General features: G+C 46.8%; 1 protein-coding gene across 1 annotated transcript in view; it reads right to left on the reverse strand.

The window, feature by feature from the left end:
- The window catches only part of CSMD2 (CUB and Sushi multiple domains 2), a gene marked incomplete at its 3' end in the record, with an annotated part of 670,449 nt that overhangs the window by 407,812 nt on the left and 240,547 nt on the right, over window positions 1-22,090 (reverse strand). Inside the window, 1 exon segment of the mRNA XM_017884421.1 lies at window positions 9,490-9,684. Coding sequence (XP_017739910.1) covers window positions 9,490-9,684 — 195 coding nt within the window.

Here is a 22,090-nt window from a genome sequence, read left to right on the forward strand (position 1 = left end):
ACCTTTACCATTTTAGCGAACCCTGCCTCTTGGGCTCATCTGACACCCTGGCCCTCGCATCATCCTGTTTTGATTGAAGATCCTGCAAAAGCTGTTTGGAGGTTTTCTCACACTTTAAACAAGGCATGATATTTCATGGTTACAACTCCAGAGTCATAAAATACAACCTTCAGCTGACACCATAGTCCTAAAATATTCATTTACACTCTTTCTCCTTCTCTGGCAATGGGCATTTTGCACCACCATTAAGTCATGCATATTCTGAGGTGCAGGTGTGTTATGCTGATAGTTGCCTCTCCAAGTTTATGACTTTATTTACGATCGACTTAAGTTCTATGGAAATCTCTTCAATTAACCATAATTTTAGAGAACTATCCCTCAATCCTCTTTGATATCTGTTAACTCTACAATGACTGACAAATTTCAGGTGGGAAACGGAGAAAACAGGACATTATCCTCTCCACTTCAGGCGAGCTCTAGGGTACCATCTTGCATGCCTAGAAGATTTGGGGTTCTTGGAATTGGTTTCTGTTCATATCATCTTCCCCAGGACCCCTCAGCCTCTGTGGAAATGAAGATGCCAACAGGCCCCAAAGGAGAAGCCACCATCTTGCAATTCCAGTGCAAGACTGACAGCATCAGGGCAGGAGTGCCCCAAAGCTACAGCCCGCCCCCTTTTCCTGTGGTGAATCATTCCGTGTGCCTATCCATGCTGGGGCCCCCATAACTTGCTCAACTTCTTCAGTCCCCTCTTCCCGGGGACTTTGGACTCTGCCCATTTATCCTTGGCTTTATCAGTGACGCTCCTTAAAATGAGGAAATGACCAATTCCGAGAACATCACTATTGCCCCCAGACTCCTATAGTTACAGCCACCTGAGGTATCCTTCTGAGGGGAAGAATGTAGACAGGACATGGTATTTGATTACATGACACTTCTTATTGAGCTTTCATTATGGGTCAGGGATTGTGCAAAATGTTTCACCTGCATTTTCTCCTTTAATCCTCAAACCTTTGAGAGCACAGGTATTATCATGCACATTTTACAGATAAGGAAACAGACTCAGTGAGTTTTTAAGACTTCTTTGTGCCACATATCTACTAAATGTTGTAGCTAGGGTTTGAACCCAAGACCTTGTGACTCCAGGCCCACACCATTACCCACCTACTTCTCTGCCTCCTGGGCCTCAGTCACTGTAATCCTGTTCCTGACACGGGCTAGGAGCAGGCTCCTGGAAGCACCAGACCGTGGAGATGGGGTTTTCCAGGCATGAGACGCTTCCAAGGGTGAACCTTGGGTCTGGCTTTCTTCATAGGATGGAAAAGTAGTTCCCAATCCCCACCCTGAAGCAGCATCTGTCCAGCAGAATAACCTCAGGCCCTTTCCCAGAGGTGTCTCTCCTGAGGAGTTCATGGAACAAGTTAAAGTGGAAGGTCAAGGGTAAACCACAAGAGACTGCCAGTCCCTGACTGGTGGAGCCATGCAGTGAATGCATGCACCTGCAGGCCAAGCTCTCAGGCCCTGAACCACCAGGCTGGAGAAGCTCTGGAAATCATAGCGTCATTGTGAGTCTCCTGCTGTGGGCCAGAGGCCACCATCCTTGCCTGCAGTGGAGGGTGGTGGTCAAGATCATGGCTGTTAGGCACGTGGACTTGGGCTGAATCCTGGCTCCACCACTCTCAAGCTGTGTAATCACAGGCAAAGCACTGCACCTCTCTGGGCTTCAGTTCCCTCATTTGTAATAAGAGGTAATAATACCTTAACCTCCTTCAGATTTGTGAGGATTAAAACAGGTAACGCAGGACCTGGCACTTAGTTAGGGCTCAATAAATGGTGGCCAGTGAGGCTGTGGCAGTGAGAATGGCAATGATCGATACCCCTCACTGAGTCATAACCATGAATAGGCCCTCTGCTATGTGCTTAGCATTTATCAATGTGAACCTCACTGCCAACTTATGAGTTAAGTACCATTATTATTCCCATTTACAAACGAGAAAACTGGGGCATAGAGAGGTTGAGTAACTTGTCCAAAGCCACTCAGCCAGTGGGTGTAAGTGGCAAGGCCAGGATTTGAATCTAGGTGACTGGCCTCCAGAGCCCACATTGTGAAATGTTCTGGTATAGTAACAGTAATTGCAAAGGTGATGGAAGGCTAGTGATCCCAGCAGTAGCAGAGGTATCCTATAGCAAAGAGTGGCCTTGGGTAGCTGTGGTCCCTGCTGAGGCTCCAGTGCTCAGAATCACTCCAGGTGCATAGTGTTTAGTGTCTTCTCCGTGTTGTTAAATTTGATCAACACAATGGTGTCCAGCATGCAATGCCCAGACCCTCTTTGCTATCTACAGTGTTGCCCCCCCGCTTTTTTTTTTTTTTTTTGAGATGGCGTCTTGCTCTGTCGCCCAGGCTGGAGTGCAGTGGTGTGATCTCGGCTCACTGCAAGCTCCATCTCCCGGGTTCACGCCATTCTCCTGCCTCAGCCTCCTAAGTAGCTGGGACTACAGGCACCTGCCACCACACCCAGGTAATTTTTTGTATTTTTAGTAGAGACGGGGTTTCACCGTGTTAGCCAGAATGGTCTCGATCTCCTGACTTCGTGATCCGTCCGCCTCGGCCTCCCCAAGTGCTGGGATTACAGGCGTGAGCCACCATGCCTGGCCCAGTGTTGCCCTCTTATGCCTCTCCCAGATACCTTTCTAGCTTAGGACTCCTCCCAGATGCAGAATTAATGCCCCCATTTGGATGTCTCACAGGCATCTCAAACTTTACCTGGACAAAGTGAGCTGTCTTGCTTCCCTTTAGGGCACACACTTCCTGCCCTCTGTGCCAGTCATCTCCATCTTGGTCACTGGCATCCCCACCCACCAGCCCTCCAGAAAAAGCCTAGGAGTCAACTTTGATCCTTTATTCTATCAGCCATCCAATCCATCCCTAAGGTCTGTTGGCTGTACCCCCAAAGCACAGCCCCAATCTATGCACGTCCCTCCACCTCTACTCCGGCCACCCTCAACCAAGATGCAGCATCTCCAAGCTGGTTGCCCATAATAGCTGCTGCCTAACTGGTCTTCTTATTGTGCCTCTTGCCAGCTAGTATCCAGCATGATCTTTTTAAAAAATTAAGTTAAATTGAACTATACCTCTGCTTAAAACTCTCCCCTGGTAGCCTCCTGGACTCAGAACCAAGCCTGTATCTTGTTTTTTTTGAGGGATGGAGTCTCGCTCTGTTGCAGTGGTATGATCTCAGCTCGCTGCAACCTCCACCTCCTGGGTTCAAGAGATTCTCCTGCCTCAGCCTCCTGAGTAGCTGGGATTACAGGCACGTGCCACCATGCCCAGCTAATTTTTTAATTTTTAGTAGAGACGGGGTTTCATGATGTTGGTCAGGCTGGTCTCAAACTCCCGACCTCGTGATCCACCCGCCTCGGCCTCTACCTTCTTACCCTGCTTCACCCCATCCCTGCCCTCTCCACCCACCCCTCACTCTACTTTTGCCGCAGGGGCCTGTTTTCTGTTCCTCTAGCGTGTCCAGTACTTTCCCCCACCTCAGGGCCTTTGCATTTGCTACTGCCTTTGCCAGGAACGCCATTTTCCAGGTCTTCACACAACAGGCTCTTTCTTGTCATTCAGGACTCATTTCAGAGGCCACCTCCCCAGAGAGGCCTCTCCTGACTGCTCCGTCTAAGGTAGCTTTCCTCATCACTGGCTAAGACTTTATTTCCTCATAGCTCCTACCACCACCTGAATTTTGTTTATTTGGTTTGTGTATCTGTTTTCTGCCTCCTGGCTGCTAGAATGTAAACTCCAAGAGATCATGGAAGTTGGTCTGACTTGTTCATCATTGCAATTCTGAGCCTAGAACAATATTTTGTACTTAATAGGCAGTCAATAAATGATAATTGAATTAATGACTAGCTGGCTCATAACAGGCACTCAAGAGAAAGTTGTTGAGTAGCCAAGTGAATGAATGAGGATGCAATCAGCCCTGTAAGGCTGCTACTTGTGTCCCACCTTTAAAACTCAGAGGGGTTTAGCAGCACCCTGGCAACCACACAGCTAGGGGCTGGCTTAGCTAGGGCTGAACCCAGGCCAGTCTGTCTCTATGTACTGTCCATACCTGACACCACTGCTTCTGTTTCACGTTGTGCAGGCTTCTTCCCCTGGGGCCAGAAAATTTGGAATACAGCTCAGCACTTGCAGTCCAAGCTTCTGCAGACCATATTCCCTCTTCCCCAGGTATGGCTGCAGCCTGCTGTGTTTGGCTTGAACCTCAGAGGCCAAGCACTTCTTGCTCTGGCCACCTTTCTCCCTACCACCTGCCTCTCAGCCCCCAGTGCATATGAACTCCGTTGCTTCCCCATACAGCCTTCTTTGATCCAGGGCCAATGGCCCTCACAAGTCAGAGGCCTGTTGCTGAAATCCACATGGTCTTCCTTCTTGTGGATCAAAGAGATGACACAAAGCTCAGCCCCTCCCAGGGACCTCTGCCTTTGAAAATGTGCCCGGTGCGACACAAAGTGAAGGGAGGTCACAGGCCCCACCTCCTTCCCTCTGTCAGCTGGACCGAGTCCTGATGGGTCAGGATCTTCGGGATGGGCCTCCTTGGGGGTTGGCCTCACACCTGCTCCCCCCTATTCCCAGCTGTTTCCTATTCCCCCCACTCCTAGTTTGTGCTGTATCCCTAGACCAAGTCCACCCTCCAGCTGGGCACATGACATTTCCTAGATAAAACAGACACACATGACTCTCCAGTCTGCTCTGGGAAGCTTTGGACTTAAAGAGATTGTCATTCAGAGCTACCGGGCGGGTGGGGTAACCCAGGCTAGTAATTTCCCTTTCGGGCTTGTATGCCAGCACGATTCTGATGGTGAATTAGACCCATCCAGACAGCCTTTCATTCCGCAAATATTTACGGACCACTGCCCAGTGGATGAGGTTTATCTGCTCGCAGATGCCAGCTCTTAAGAGTTCTACATGAGAGGAAGAAAGACCAAAAGGCTTTTAATGCTTCCCAAGTATGAACCCGTTCACTCTGGCATGACCACTGCTGCTGGCACAGGATGGGTGTATGGTGGGTACTCTTTGTTCTTGTTTAGCTTGGCCTCCTAAGGAAGAACAGTTTGGGAAATCACTTTCGCAAAATCGCTGACATTATTGAGGATGTTTCTTAGGATATTCTTGTAACCTGTGGGAATTAGAATAGAGAGATGAACCTGAAAGTAGGGAGGTAGATGGGGGTGGGGGGAGACCCTAGGGTGTCTGAGAGTAGAAGAGCCATTTTATTCTCTCCCAGCTTTTGAGCAGAACCACATCTCAGTCCCCTCAGGCAGCAGGGGGCTGGAAGCCCTTCTGGGAGCAGGACTTGACATCCTCAGCTGCCTTCCCTAGGGCATTTGGAAGGGAGCATTCTCTGGTGTGGCTAAAGTGGAAGCTACTTAAAATAAGTCTAAGAGACAGACTAGAAAGATTGGGGTGGGACTCTTTCTGGAAGAGCCTTGTGCTCCATGCTAAGGAATCTGAACTAGACCCTGTCAGTGATGAAGAGCCACTAAGTGACTGAGCCACTTAGTTTTGTCAGATCTGTGCCTTAGAAAGTTCTCCCTAGCAATACAGGTAGGAATGGGCTGGTGTGAGCAGGAGAGAACAGGGGCACACCTGCCTACAGAGGGTCAACCTTCAATGAGGCAAGTGAGAGACAAGAGAGCCTGGACCACCATCTGAAGAGCGACAGAGATGTGGAAGGAGTGGGCTGGTGCAGAGGGACATGGGGGCCAATGAAGCGATGTGAACAGCAAGAAAAGCAAGAGTATAAGATGCCCTGAGGGGTCCGGCTTGGCCACTGTTGGTGGGGACACTCTTCACTGAGCTGGAGAAGACAGCAAAAAGAGCAGGTTTGGGGAAAGCAGGAAGAGTGAGGTTTTCATGGGCCAAGTTTGAAATACAAGCTGAGGAGAACTTCAGCACAGTTCACTATCCACGCGGGCGCGAAGCTCAGGACAGAGAATGGGGTTGGAGGTGGGGATTGGAGAGTTGCTCCCTAGTAACAATTACAGCAACATAGTAGATGAGAAATTCCAAGAGATGGAAGAAGTCCCCAGAGAAGAGGCCACGCTTGGCCCTCCAGTATTTAAGGGGAAGGAGGGTGGAAAGTCAGTGAAGGAGAAGGAGGGAGAGAATCATCATCATTTCAGAAGACGAAAAAAGAACTGGAAGACTTCAGAGAGTCGTGCCACCAAAAGACATGCCACCTCCGCCCAGGCCCATGAATTTCTGTGTGGTGTGAATGCTAGAAGAGTGGTATCTCTCCACCCTGCTCCTTCCCACAGAAAGGCCAGCCCTTGCTGCCTGCTGGGCCTGGACACAAAGACACTGGGTTGTGAGCCTTGGTCAGACCTAGAAGACCTCCAAGAGGTAGAAGACCTCCATGAGGTGCCCCTCATCATCACTTATCTCTGGCTGATGGGGTAACAAAAAGATATGTTAACATTCAGCCCCAGAGTTTCTTATAGAATGAGAGTTCTCTTTGTTCAGGAAAATACTACCCTATACCTAAACAGCTTGGATGAGGAGGCGAGACATTAGACTGCAAGGAGATGACAAAACCAAGAGGAAATCAGGCTCTTGTGCCTAAGAAGTTGATGGAAATTCTGAAATGGGCTCAAGGTGCAGATGGCACCAAGGTGGAAGAGGCTGGAGAAAGAAGAGAGGGTACAATGCACATTACAGGGGAACCTGGAGTCTGCCAAGACAGAAGCCAGGGAGAAGCTTCCCGGGAGGAGGGGCCAAAAGACTGTGAGGCTCCTGGTTGCTCATACTTTCATTTTAAGTCATCTGCATTGCTAAGATGTAAGCTCCTTGCATTGCCACAGCTTCCATAAAGCCTGAACTACATGCAGACACCTTTATTGGTGTTTTTGCTTATTGGCTTGTATTTTGTATTTTGGAGAAGTGGGGGATCCAAGAAAAATGGACCCAGTTCCCAACCTAAGTTGGCAGAGCAGAATCAGGGGAAGGGAGACATGGTAGTGAGTTCAAGGTTCAGAGGAAGCTAAAGCTGACAGATTCCTGGAGATACTAGGAGGGTTAGTGGATTTCCACCATATTAGCATGGGATATTGCTGCAAATTATACTTCACTAAGCAGAGTGATACCCCCACTGCATCCGATAATTGGATTACATTTGTTTTTGGATTTTATCTTGAGCAAAATAGCATGACATGTACAGTGCTGCAAAAAGAAAAAGAACTGCAGTTTATATTTCATAACTTAGACACTTGATTTTATTTACTATCATATGTCAGTTCTATCGTCATTTCACAACTCTGACACCCTCCTTGGAAGATCAGAATGTTAACTGTAACTTCCTCAAGGCAGGGGGTGGGTAAGGATGCTATAAGAAAGGGCAGATACAGCAGCTTTCAGGCTGTCATTAGGCCACACACCTGTGTGTAGGGGCCAAGGTCTCACCTGATTGGTTTGGTAATTCCTGAAGTCAATCATGGAAAGAGGCAGGCCCTGAGTTAGGAACGGAGCCTGGGAAGATGGGACTTAGGAAATCAGGAAAGGGAACTCTAGTTCCCTTGCCCTCCACCAAGAAGGCTCAACATGGCCAAGGCCCGTTCTATTGGTTGAGGAGAGGTAAACAAAGGTGAAGTCAAGTGGCAACTCAGATTGATTGGCTGTGGCTTGCCTATTGGGAGGGAATTCACAGCTGTGTCTGGACTCAAGCAGAAAGGGTGCAATGACCAATTATGTCCGCCATGGGAGTGGGAAGAAGGGAAATAGGTATACACGCCATGTAATTTTTATCCTTGGTGTCAATAACAAAAAGTGTGTGCATGTGGCAGGAAGAGGGAGTTGCTTATCCCTGGAGCTAGCCTTTTATAGTAATTACAGAAAACCTTCCTCCAAAAGAAAAATAAAACTTGAACTAAGGAGGACCTACTTATTCCAATGACTTCTCAACTCCTGGAAATGTTCCTCCTAGACTGATATATGGATGTTCAGGATCCATGGAATTTAGAGATGAGCGTTACTAGAAGAAAAGAGTGGTCAGTAGTGCAAAGGTTTCTTAAGAGGTCAAGAAATATAAGAGCCAAAACAATTCCCATCTGATTTGGCAAAATGATGCAAATACTGAGGGCAAAGGCCAGTCTGCAGAGGAGCAAATGAGAAGGGAAAAGGAGGGACAGGGCTGGATGGAGCTTTCAAGATGCTGGGCTGTGTAGATGGCATGGGAAATCTTACAGTGTGATGTGATTGTTTTTCAAAGGTGGCTAAAAATTGTCTGCATGCATCATAATCTCAATTTACGTACATATTTGTAATATATGCTTATGTGCAATATGTATTGGAAGAAGATGGAAAGGAAATACATTAAAATCATGGTTAAAACAGGTAAATTTTCTTTCTTCTTTATTTCCTTCTGTATTTCCTAAGCTTTTAAAAATGATCATGTGCCAGGTATGGTGGCTTATGCCTATAATCTCAGCACTTTGGGATGCCAAAGCCTGAGGATTATTTGAGCTCAGGAGTTCAAGACCAGCCTGGGCAACATAGAGAGACTCTGTCTCCATGAAAAACAACAACAACAACAAAAACAACAAAAATTAGCCGGGCATGGTAATACATGCCTGAGGTCCCCGCAACTCCAGAGGCTAAGCCAGGAGGATCGCTTGATCCCAGGAGTTTGAGGCTGCAGTGAGCCATGATTATGTCACTGAACTCCAGCATGGAGGACACAGGAAGATCCTGTCTCAAATGAAAAAAAAAAAAAAAAAAAAAGAAAAGAAAAGTAAAAAGAAAAGAAAAGAAAAGAAAGAGAAAAAAAAAAGATTGTGTAAGGAATAGGCTGGGAGTAGGTGACAAATGTCTCTGTTGCCTGAAACTGAGAGGGTTTCCAGGATGCGGAACTTTCAGGACTAAAAGTGGAAAGGTCCTACACAAATATGGACAAGTTGGTCATCCTAGCTGGGAGGCTGAGGCATAGAAGAGAGGTGTTTTTCTAGGGGAGGGGGTTGTTGGAGTAAAGAGATTTTGAGCATATTTGGAGGCTGAGAGGAAGAAACTATTAGATAGGGAGAGAGGCTGAATTTGTAGGAAAGAGAAAAGAATAATTCCTACAGTGAGGTCAGTACGAAAGCTGTTGGGAAAGTGATCTGGCTTCCACAAGAGGAGAGAGGGTCTGCAATAGGAAGAGAAATGATGTTTCTTCTGAGACAGGAGGGCTAGAGGTGAGGGAAGACTGGCTACATATAAGTTTGTTGATGCAGGAGAAAAAATGAGGGAGCGCACGCCTGAGGGTGAGGAGGTCAGGTGAGGCTGAAACACCCCTAGAACACCTGGGGACCCTGAAGACCCTCTGTGCTGTCCGGACTTGGGCACCTCCCTCCCTGCTGGGGTGTAGCTTTCCCCTTTGAGACTGGATGTCACTGGAAGCTCCAGCATCCCCTTCCAGCCACTGCCCCACTCCGTCAGACCCCTCTCTGGCCACCTACCTCTGCAGGAAGGCAAGGGGAAGTCCCATGTGGCGCTGTTCTCAGAGCCAGCGTGGCAGGTGAGCACGGCGTGGCCCTCCAGGAAGAAGCCAGGGTTGCAGCTGTAGCGGACCTTGTCACCGAGGTTGAAGGTTGAGCCCTGCTGGATGCCATTGGGCAGCCTCCCTGGGTTCCCACATGTGTGGCTGGGGAGAACTGTGAGGAGAGACAGACAGAGACAGGTAGCCTGTGAGTTGGGCTGGAGCCCTGCCAGGTTTTCTAGTAGCATCTCCCTAGGTCACTTGGGCTTCCTGGAACTCATTTCTTCTTCTGTGAACAGCATTACCCACTGCTGATCTGCCCGCTTCTCAAGGCTGTGGATTCCCTGAGAACGGGTTACTCAGAAGAGAGAGGGGTTACTCAAAATCTCACACATGAGATTTACAATTGGACGTCCAGGTTTCTTGCCTTTTCTAATGTGCAGCCATGGATGTGAATTACGTCCATCCTGATCACTAGAGATGCAATCCCAGGAATATCACTTTAATCTCTTGGGCATGGCTGGCCTGATTTCAGACTCCACACTCCTTCTCACTAAATACCATAGAAGGGACATAAGGCATGGCATAAGAGTAGGTGCTCATTAAATCCAGTGTCCTTTCTTTCATGTGTGATCCACCCTGGCAGCCAGAGGGGCACTTTGGCCCCGCAGGTTCAGGGGAGTTGAAAGGGTTGGATTAGGCAGAATAGGCAGTGAAGTGGGAAGACAAGAGCCCGGGTTCTCATCAGCCTGACTGGTTTAAAGGGGGAAAATTGGGAGCCAGGGAACACCATGCACAGTGTGTGGCCAGAGTCAAGCAATCATGGTCACCTGCAAGTGTGCTCTCATGAGGCAGAGGAAATAGTCTTGGGGAAGATGCAAGAGTAACACGACCTGGCAGTAAGGAGGGAGGAGGACACAGCTTCTCTGTGCCCATAAGTCAGTCACCTGTTCCACCTGACCCAGCTCCCCCTGCCCTCTGCCTTGTCCCCCAGAGTTGGAACTGCCTGTGCCTTAAAGGTCAACACCCCCTATCATTCTAGGATACCCCCATGGGGTGAGGAGTAGGGGTCTTAGTCATGCCCAGACTACCGTTTAAGTACCTCTCCATTAATCCACCCGGCAATGATTTATTGAGGCTATCTCTGAGAGGCCATGCAGCCAGATGGTGGCAAGTGCAGACTTGGAAGCCAACGTGCTTAGGTTCACTTCCCAGCCTGACATCTTATCACCCATGGGACCGTGAGCAAGTCTTTTAACCTTTTTGCACTTCGGTTTCCTCATTTGTAAGATAGGGAGCTCAACAGCACCTTCCTTATATCAAATTAATTGTTGCAAGAATTAAGCCAGTTGAGGTATGCAAAGTGCTTAGGACAGAGCCTGATGTACAATGAGTACAACACAAATGAATCTAAGTCTCAGTCCAGTGGATGGTGTGCACAATTAATGGCATACTGAGTGTTATGATGGGACAGGGACAGGTAGGGAACCAAACCCAGCTGGGGGAGAGGTCAGAGATCACTTCCTGGAGGAAGTGACAACTCTGCAGAACCCTGGGAGATGCGTAAGACTTAGCTAAACAAAAAAGAGCAAACAGCATGTGCAAAGGCCCTGAGGCCAGAGATAACCCAGGAGCTGAGGGAGCCTGGAGTAAAAGAGTGGGGTGGCAGTGATGGGGAAGTGGAAGTGGGTAGGTCTGGACTCTAAATGGCTCCCCTAGTCCTTGCAATACCCCCTTCCTGCCAATGTTGCTGTTAGTATCTTCTTTCCAGAACCCTCTCTACCAGCCCTGATGATCTCAGAACCCTCTGAAAAAAGGTATTCCCTCCCCATTCCTCTCTCCCTCTTCTGAGAGGAAACAGCTCGGTGTAGAGGGTAATGGTAGACTTTGGAACCAGCCTGATCTGGGTGTGAAACCAGGTGCCATCGTGTCTTATTCTGTGTGACCTTGAGCCACATGAACTCTCTGAGCCTTAGTTTCTTCAACTGAGAAAGGAGTGAGGCCAAAAATATTTAGCGGTTGAGGGGGTTACCAATATAAATGCCGCATGCCTGGCACAATGCCCAGAACATAGTAGGTGCTCACAAAATGGCAGATGTTCTCATTCCATTAGGCCACAGGGCCATGAGGGCATGGGCCTAGTCTGGTTCACAGGTATATCCTGGGAGACTAGCACAGTGCCTGGCACTTGTAGGGACATATGTGCATGTTCATTAATTAGTTATTTGGGGAGTTACTCATTCATGTATTAATTCCTTCATGCAACAAAAATTCATCATGGGCTTTCTGTGCTTGGCACAGTGGGGCCAGCCCTCAGAGGCTTATGCTTTTGTGAGAGTGAATCTTAACGACTGAAGAGCTGTCCCTTGCCCATTCTTTACCTGTGACAAGCGAGATGACCTAGATGAAAAGATTTATCTCTATTGCCCTGTCCACTGGCCCAGCTTAGTATTTCCCATGATCCCACACTGCTGGTTTACTTAGCATTTCCCATGATCCTGTACTGCTGCTGGCTTACTTGGCATTTCCCATGATCCCCTGCTGCTGGCTTACCTGGCATTTCCCACGATCCCATGTTGCTGGCTTACTTGGTATTTCCCATGATCTCACACTGCTGGCTTACTTGGCATTTCCCATGATCCCCTGCTGCTGGTTTACTTGGCATTCCCTATGATCCCATGTTGCTGGCTTACTTGGCATTTCCCATGTTCCCATGTTCCCATGTTCCTGGCTTACTTGGCATTTCCCATGATCCCCTGCTGTTGGCTTACTTGGTATTTCCCATGATCCCACAGTGCTGGCTTACTTGGCATTTCTCATGATCCCCTGCCACTTGGAATTTCCTATGATTCCCTGTTGCTGGCTTACTTGGCATTTTCCATGATCTCCTGCTGTTGGCTTACTTGGTACTTCCCATGATCCCCTACTGCTGACTTACTTGGTGTTTCCCATGATCCTGTCCTGCTGCTGCCTTACTTGGCATTTCCCATGATCCCCTGCTGCTGATGTACTTGGCATTTCCCATGATCCCATGCTGCTGGCTTAGTTGGTACTTTCCATGATCTCTTGCTGTTGGCTTACTTGGCATTTCCCATGATCCTCTGCTGCTGGTTTACTTGGCATTTCCCATGATCCCATGCTGCTGGCTTACTTGATACTTCCCATGATCTGCTGCTGACTTACTTGGTGTTTCCCATGATCCTGTACTGTTGCTGGCTTACTTAACGTTTCCCATGATCTCACACTACTGGCTTACTTGGTATTTCCCATGATCCCCTGCAGCTGGCTTACTTGGCGTATCCCATGATCCCATGCTCCTGGCTTATTTAGCATCTTCTATGATCAGTCCCCTGCTGCTGGTTCACTTGGCATTTCCCATGATGCCCTGCTGCTGGTTCACTTGGCGTTTCCCATAATCCCATGCAGCTGGCTTACAGCAGAGGCAATAACTGTGATGTGTGCATGTTTATGAGTGTTGGGGGTGGGACGGACAGGTCAGGTAAACATTTGGAGAAAAAAGCAAGGTAAGGTGAGGGGAGGGAGCCAACTAGGGGAAATGAGCTGAGAACTGGTGTAGAACTAACGTTTCATTTTCCGCAATGAGATGCAAAGACCCAATTTAATTAAATTACTAATGTCAAATTTTTAATGAACCTGCTTCTGCTTTGGGCTTTCTTCCTTCGAAATTAATGACTGGAACGTCACTATAAATAAAAGTCGATTCTTCTTAAAAAGTCACTCTCAAACGCTCACTGCTCTTTACTTAATGAGCTGTTCATAATCAGACCACTCTGACCTGACGCTTCCATTGGGACCTGGGTGTAATGAATGGGGCTCATTTCCAACCCCACCTGCTTTTTTATGCCAAGCTCCACTCCTGAGAGGTCCCACAGTGAATGGAGAAAGGGCAGACTTTAGGCTCAGAGAGACCTGGGTTCAAATGGCCTTCAATTCTTCTGAAAATTGGGATACTTTTTCATCATGTAAGGGTGTTTTTGTTTGCTAGGACTGCTGCAACAAAGCACCACAAACTAGGTGGCTGAAAACAACAGAAACTTATTTTCTCAGCTATGAAGGCTAGAAGTTTAAAATCAAGGTGTCAGCAGAGCCATGATCTCTTTGAAACCTGTAGGGGAATCCTTCCTTTCCTCTTCCTAGTTTCTGGTGGTTTGCTGGCAACTTTTGCTGTTCCTTGCAGATGCGTCATTCCAATCCTCTGTCTTCACATGGTGTTCTCTCGCTTTGTTTCTGTGTCTGAATGTCCCCTTTTTATAAGGACACCACTCATATTGGATAGGGTACATCCTAATGACCTCATCCTAACTTAATCATCTGCAAAGACCCTGTTCCAAATGAGGTCATATTCACAGGTACTGGGGGTTAAGTCTTCAATATAGCTTTTAGGGAGACACAATTCAGCTCATCGCAGGGCTGCTGTGCAGATTAAAATTCACCTTGTAATACCTATCCCTGAGTGTCAAGTATGTTTCAGGTCCTGGACTAAAAGTAAAATAAACTTTTAGTCCAGGACCTGAAACATACTAGGCACTTTATCTTGTGGGATATGTAGTATCCTCATTTTACAGGTGGAAAAAAACAAAAAACAAAAAACCAGGCACAGAGAGCTTCATTTGCTTGCTTGCCCAAGGCCACACAACTAGAAAATCGCAGAGCTAGGTTGAGGACCTTGGTCTTTCTGCCTCCATTGTTCAGCACTCTGGAATATGAGACTGCTTCCGACAGAGGCAAAGCATCCAAGCACATAGTGGGTGCTTAATAAACAAGAGCCCCCTTACTCCCTTCATCATTCTAGGCACTGCAATAAGATGAAGAGAGATTACCTGACTGTCCAGATTTAATAGCCTGATTTTTTTCCCAGTCTGATTTGCCAATCCTATACTTTTTAATAATGTCAAGGGCAACATTTAAAGTGTGGTCTTTTGTTATGTGTCTAATGCGCAACTTGCTGGACAGACATAGGAGATTGGAGATAAGCTACAAAGCCAATCCCTTCTAAGGTACCGTGTTCTTTGATTTTTTTTTTAGAATGTCCATGTATTTTTTAGCACAGACACTATAACCGTTCATGCTCTCCCATCTATAAAGCTTCCCTTTGATTGCTTACAAAATGAAGAGGGAGATATTTACATCCAGCGCAGCCCAGAACAATATTATTAAAGCGATGCCTGACATTGAACAATTCCATTGTAGATTAGCTGTGGGGAATTTCTGTCCCTTCTACAAAGCCTGACTCTTGCCAATCAACATAATATTCTCAGTGACTGCATGACAATGAATCTCCTCTGTGGCTGAAGTGCAGCAAAAGCTATACCATGCCTTCTTTTATTTTTAATTTGAGACTTTGGTTCCCATGTTATAATGAAGAGTCATTTACGCTCTCTGGACAAGCACCCTCCATATGTTTTGATTTCTTATCTTCCATCAAGTAACTTGTTTCATCTCCATGGCCATACGATTGATACCAAGTGGTAGGCTAGTTGGGAAGAAGAATTCAGGGAGAAGGATTTAGTCTTCCCACAATCCTCAGCATGGAAAGAAGAGAAGGTGATGCCTGTGTACGTGTGTCCATATGTGTGTGATGCGGGGGCAGTGGGCAGGATCGGGGAGGGAGGAATAGGAACTACTCTTTTTTGAGTCCCGGATCTGTGCTAGGCACTTCTACATTATATATTAGCTTATTTAATCTTTATAACTCCCTTATTTTTAGCAGTTTGGCCTTTTAAACATAATTCATTGCATACTTACTCTGTGCTAACCTTAATGTCAAGTGCTTTTCATGTATTTCTATCCCCAAAGAGTTTTCTATACTTGCTGTCTCCATTTCCTCTCCACTCAACTGATATATATTTATATTTTATTATACGAGATATATAATTACACATTTTATATATGTCATATATAAAGTTAATATACATCATATACTACATACGATATATATTTTTGCTTGATACATCCATTTGTTTATTATTTGTCTCACCTTGCAACAGTGTAAGCTCCATAAGGACACACATTTTTTGGTCTTTTTTGTTCAATTCTGTTTCTCAGTTCCCAGAACAGTGCCTGACGTATAATAATACCTTCCTAAAAGTTTACTGAGAGGCTTAGTGATCTTATGCAATCCTCCCAACAACATATTGAGAGAGGTGCTATTATCATCCCTTGTTGAGATAAGCATGGTTGCCAGAGATGTTGGAGCATTTATCCAAGGCCACACAGCTCACTCCAGGTACAGAGGTGGGTTTTCACATCACTGCCTGGGATTCCACATTTCTGCCTGTACTAGGCCAGTCTTGCACTGACCATTCCACAGGAAGTCTATGGTGACTAGTGTACCTTGAAACATTCTCACAAGGAATTCACATGCATTCTCCTCAGGGAGAGGATTTGGGGTGACAACCAGGCAAGTTGACCTCTAGGTTGGTCCTGTATATTTCCCGCTACCTGTCAATCAAACAGAGGCAAGGGTGCCAGGGCATCAGATAGAGGATGCTACCCACAACTAGTCAGTGGGCCCCGCCCTGCTGGGCTTTGCCCTAACCACTGTCAGGCGGAAGCCCTCCGCCATAAGCCTATTCTCTCTACTCACGTTTGTGATTTTGCAACCTTCAGCATCATGGTCATGTGGAAAGTTTTATAAAGATACTGATGCTTAGACCCTATCCCTAAACCTACTGAATCATAATATGAGAAATAGAGCCTGGGCTGCTCCAGGAGAATGAAAAGCTGAGATTGAGAACAACTCCCAGTAATCTATTCATGTAAGTTATTCCACTGGCCCAGCTGGGTTTACCTCTGTGAGCTTTAACTGCTCAATCACCAGGGCCTTTCTTGTTTTTAGGTTTTTACTTCTGAGAGTAGCAAACCTGGCCTCTCTCCTGGAGTCTCCTGTCCTCCACAAACCACATTAGCCCTACAACTTTTCTTCTCATTTGAAGACCCTCATGTCTCTTCCCTGGACTTCTGTACCCAACTCTGATCTTCTCACTGCTGGCCTTGCCCTCTCCAACGCATTGTACCCAGCAATGCTGAAGCCAGCATTCTAGAATGACAAATTCACCATGGTACTGCCTTATTGACCCTGCCGGGAGCCCACATTATAAAAGTAAGTTCTGCCGGGCGCGGTGGCTCAAGCCTGTAATCCCAGCACTTTGGGAGGCCAAGACGGGCAGATCACGAGGTCAGGAGATCGAGACCATCCTGGCTAACACGGTGAAACTCCGTCTCTACTAAAAAATACAAAAAAAACTAGCCAGGCAAGGTGGCGGGCATCTGTAGTCCCAGCTACTTGGGAGGCTGAGGCACGAGAATGGCATAAACCTGGGAGGCGGAGCTTGCAGTGAGCCGAGATCTGGCCACTGCACTCCAGCCTGGGCAACAGAGTGAGACTCCGTTTCAAAAAAAAAAAGTAAGTTCCTTACCACCAAGGCACAGGCAAACACAGAACCTCTGGTCTTCTGCGTGACTCTAATGAGAATATGTAATGATTTGAAAGATTAATTTAAAAAAGGAAATAAAAAGAAAACCTTAAGAACCTCTCTGTTGCCTTCAGTATAAATTAAAGCTTAGGCCTAGGCAGCCCCCATCCTTGTGATCTGACTGTTGTTGATGTTTTGTGCCTTCTCTCATCTAGTCCTCTCTACCGTTGCTACTCTAAACCACAGGCCCCCCAAGCACTCCTTCTTTTTCTCTCAAATTCTTCATCTGGCAAACTCCATCAAAACCACACTTAAATGTCACCTCCTCCGTAAAGCCCTCCTTGATACCCTTGGTGTCTTGTATAACCCATAAGATCCCGCAAGAACACATCTTGATTGAATATAAATACTGTCACAGTGTCATTGGAGATTGGCTCTTAGAATCCTGAATCTCCTGGCCCACGAAATAGGCAGGCTCCCTCTGCTCATTTGGTTAATGTTGCAATCTCACAATCCCACATTTTACAAGATTGGGTTTTTTTTGGACCCCACCTAAGGAGTTATGTGGGGGTTTCCTTGCGCTTCAATTCCTGCACTTTGTTATATGTTGTAATTCATTCATTCATCCATTTATAACACCCTGGCTTCCAAACAGGAGCTGAGCCTGCTTGTAATTATTTCTTTAGGTGTCTATTTTCATCTCGGGACTCCTTGAGGGGCAGGAACGGTACTGTATTCTTTATATATCTAGCATTTGATTTCATGTCTGGCAGGAAGAGAGTGCTCAGTTGAAGCCGGAATGTGTTGAGTGAATGAAATCTATATGTATACATAATAAAATATATATTATATATTAATCAGAATTACACACACACACACACACACACGAAGCAATAAACTAGTGTAAGAATTGGTAAACATTTTCCATACAGGGCCAGACAGAAAATTTTTTTGACCTTGTGGACTATATGATCTCTGTCACAGGGACCTGATTTTTTCCATGCAGTGTGAAAGCAGCCACAGGCAATATGTATTCCAACCAAACTTTAGTTATAAAAACAGCCAGCTGACCCACAGACCACGGTTTGCTGACCCTGAACTAGTGTTTATTCAGTTATGTACTTATGTGAGGCATACGATTCATATCTCAGGAACCACCCCTCTCCTGTGATAAAGGCGAGTGAGGAAAGGTCAGTTTTGATGGGAGTCAAAGATGGGAAGGGACTGTGGAGCAAGTGAGCTGCACCAGGGAGGGTGCTGGACAGAGGTGACTGGCAGGTACTGGAAAGGACAGGCAGGTGGCACTTGACTATTGAGACCTACATCAAATTTCCTTTTCCCTTCCATGTGGCCCTGGGGACAGGTGGGCATTGTGCTGGCTACAGGGAAGGGCTTGTGTATTTATAGCTTCCACCCTTCCCCATCAAAATGGGATTCATTTTTAGTCTTTATAGCTAATCCTTAGGTTGGTAATGATGACCTTATTTTACCAAAGAGACAGCTGAATTTAGAGACCCAAAGGGTCACACAGGTAATAGTAGTAGTGAAAGTAATAATAGTCACGGCTTGAGTGTTTACTATGAGCTGGGCACACTGCTCAGTAATCTTCTATTTCATCTTACCTGGACGGAGGCACAAATGTCTCCTTTTTACAGGGAGGAAACTGAGGAACAGCTGGGCTAACTCTGACCCAGGGCTACACTGCAGGTTGGGATCAAAGCTGGGGTTGAAACCCAAGCTGCTTGATCTAAGGGCTGTGCCCTTTGCCATGTTGTAATTTGATCTCCCAGAATTGAAGACCTTTGCTTGTTTCACTGCTTGTCCAGTGTGAAGTCCATGCTCTTGGTACCTTCAGAGTTCCTCTCCTTGCCAGGCCTAGAGCATGCCCAACCCACACCCAGTCAGAGCTCTCCTTGGCCCCTTTCGTCCAACCTGGACTAGCTGGGGCTGCAAATCCATCCATCATTGCACCAGAGGGGCCGCAGAGAGGCTGTCAGAACAGAACTCTCCTTGCTGCTTCCTAACCACAGAACCCATGGCTTCCTTTCTTCCACCTGGGATTCTTTTAAAGAAGCACCACCAAGAAACAAACATCATAGGCCCCAGAATAGAGCTGCCAAGTAAAACACAGGACTCCCAGTTTGAGAAACACAAACCCTTCTATAGTATAAGCATATCCCTTGGAATATTTGGAATATACTTATACTAAAAAGACTTTGTTATTTGGAATTCAAATTTAACTGGGTTTCTTGTATTTTCATTTGCCAATTTGGGCAATCCTGACCCAGAGGGAAGAGGTATCTCTTCAGCATCGAAGACTTCAACCTCTTAAAAAGTTGGGGCCATTTCTCTGGGGAAATGGGGTAGAGGAAAAGGGGAAGAGCTAGACCCTGCCTTTAAGGAATTTAATATTGAACTAGAAGAGTGGACGTAGAGGGGGACATTTCAGGGCCTCCTAGGGTAGGACCTGAGAAGGTTTGGGATACAGCAAGATTGTAGGGGAGCAGCGAGCCACATTGCCTCCTTCTTTCTCCTGTCACTCTCTGGGGAAGTGCACTTTTCCAAACCGATAACATGTGCTGCCCCTGTTTCAGGAGACTATGGCAAGCCTTGGTTCCTTGGAGGAAGAGCATTAGGCTGGCACCAGGTCCTTTATCCTATGGCCTATGTGATCCTCTCCAGCACCTGCCTCTCTGCCCCCTGCTCAGCTCGACATGCCCCCATGGCACCCTAGCACAGGGATAATCAAACGTATCTAGACAGAAAAACACATGGAAAATCAGTGGTACCCTATGATGAAACATGGCAAAACACTGTTAAAATTAGGCTTAGAATAGCTAAATATGCAATTTGGGGCTAAATTTGATTAATTGCATAATGGGGTCGAAAAATATCTTCCGGTGTGTTCCATGATACACTGGCTGAGAAATAAATGTAACGAGAAAAACGTTCAGTGTGTCAGGTAATTTTTAAAAATACCACAGAAACTCCCTCCTTGTGAAGAAACCAGTGCTTACGAGTTGATCTGAGTTTCTGCAGGAGAAACCGGCTTAACCCTGCTTAATCCAGAATTTCCAAAAATTTGACTATATGATCACTGCCCTGACTTTGGAACTTTTCTCTCAGTAACGCCTAATAACATCTGAATTGTTCTGTGAAACATATTTTGGGAAGTATTGGATTCTGGGATAAGATAAACCTGAGTTGCTTTACTTTCTGTATTAGTCATCACGAAAATAAAACAACAATAGCCAGGGTAGTTGACATTTACATAGAACTTTCCAGGTTAATATGAAAACGTTTTTCTTGACAAACATGTCTCCCACTGGAACATGCAAAGAACTGTTTGTTCTGGGGGCAGGGTTGGCCTAAGGTCTTCTATGACCCATTGGCTAGTAACTTGTGGTGGTAAAATCAATTCTTACCAAAGAGGTAAACTAATCGCTTCCAGATGAATGTAGCATGTTAAGGAAGGACAAAGAGGCCAAACAAAGAGAAAGAAAACCTTCTTTCTTTTCATCTGAGAACTTTTTTTTTTTGAGACGTCTTACTCTGTTGCTCAGGGTAGAGTACAGTGGCATAATCTTGGCTCACTGCAACCTCCACCTCCCGGGTTCAAGCAAGTCTCCTGCCTCAGCCTCCCGAGTAACTGGGATTACAGGCGCGCACCACCACACCCAGCTAATTTTTTTTTCTTCTTTTTTGTATTTTTAGTAGAGATGGGGATTTACCATGTGAGCTAGGCTGGTCTCGAACTCCTGACCTCAAGTGATCCACCTGCCTCAGCCTCCCAAAGCGCTGGGATTATAGGTGTGAGCCACCGCACCCAGCTGCCTGACAACTTTTATAGCAGGATATGTTTTCTGTTTGTCTGGGGCAGAATGACTCTCAGGCTTTGGGAGGTTTATGGCCAGGGCTGCCATGTTTGGCCCACATCTCTGTCCACCTGCAGACAGAATGTCATCTTCTATGGCCTCAGCCTTGAACCAATCCTGGCAAAGGAGCTCAAAGAGGAGGAGGCTCTGAACCCAGCTGGAGTGTCCTGCCTTGAGGCTGGGGGTTATAACTATCAGTGAGGCTGCCCACCTGGGAAGTCACTCTATCACTTGCCAGGGCTGTCCCAACAGACTGCATAACTAGCCCTGTTATCTCCTTAACCTCCCCCAGGGTGGGAGCCCTGCTCTGGGTCAGGCTCTGCTGCCCCTGCCCAAGGCTGAGTCTTAGTCCCCTATATCCTGCTGACTGGTAGGGAAGTATTGCCTTAAGGACCAGCATTACTTGGGATGCCCATAGCAATGTCCCACACATCAACTAATCCCGTAGACAACAGAACTCCAGAGCCCCTATTTCCTCTGCTTGGCTCCCTGTCCAGGGCCCTGAAGCCCCAGTACACCTCACAGCCATCTCTCTTCTTAAGGCAAGAGACAGCTGAACTCATATTCTACTGGAAGAAGCACAATGTTCCCAAGGCTCCAGACCCATGGCTTCTCTCCTTCCAAGAAAAGTAAGACAGGGGGCCCAAAGAGGAACTGAGGAAGCGGTGTCTGACCACCATCATCCAATTCTTGTATCTTCTGCAAAGGATGGTGAACAGGGTGACTACAAAAGACAGGGACTCAACATGTGGTCACCTGAGTTCCCATACGGTGTCCTGTGAATCCTCGTTCTCCTCACTTCCTCCTTCAGCATCAGCACCATTGCTTACGGACCACTTCTATGACAAACTTCACACTTAACCTGTCTCATTTAATGCTCATAACAGCCCTGAGGTGGATACTGTGCCCATTGGACAGGAGAGGAAACTGAGGCTCAGAGATGGTGAGTCACTGCTCATATTCACACAGCATGGTACCAGGGGAGCTGGGAAGTACACCTAGTCAGCCTGACTTTGGCACCTTCTTTCTTAGCTGCTGTAGAAGCAGAGGAAGAGTTGGTGAGTCACAAGACTATCTTGCTGGCTACGGAGTCTGCTTGGAGGCTTTGTTTTCTACAGGTCCCTCTAACTGGACCAAAGATGGTGCTTGGTGAACATTTTGCAGTTTGAGGATCAGGAACAGCGGGAAAGGAGAGCCCCTGCCTCATCCATTCACTTTCACTCATCTCTGAAGTCCAACTACTCTCCAAAGGCCTCATGGAGGCCCCTGG

The sequence above is a fragment of the Rhinopithecus bieti genome, unplaced genomic scaffold (genome assembly GCF_001698545.2).
Source record: "Rhinopithecus bieti isolate Rb0 unplaced genomic scaffold, ASM169854v2 scaffold_13029, whole genome shotgun sequence".
Taxonomy (NCBI): domain Eukaryota; kingdom Metazoa; phylum Chordata; class Mammalia; order Primates; family Cercopithecidae; genus Rhinopithecus; species Rhinopithecus bieti.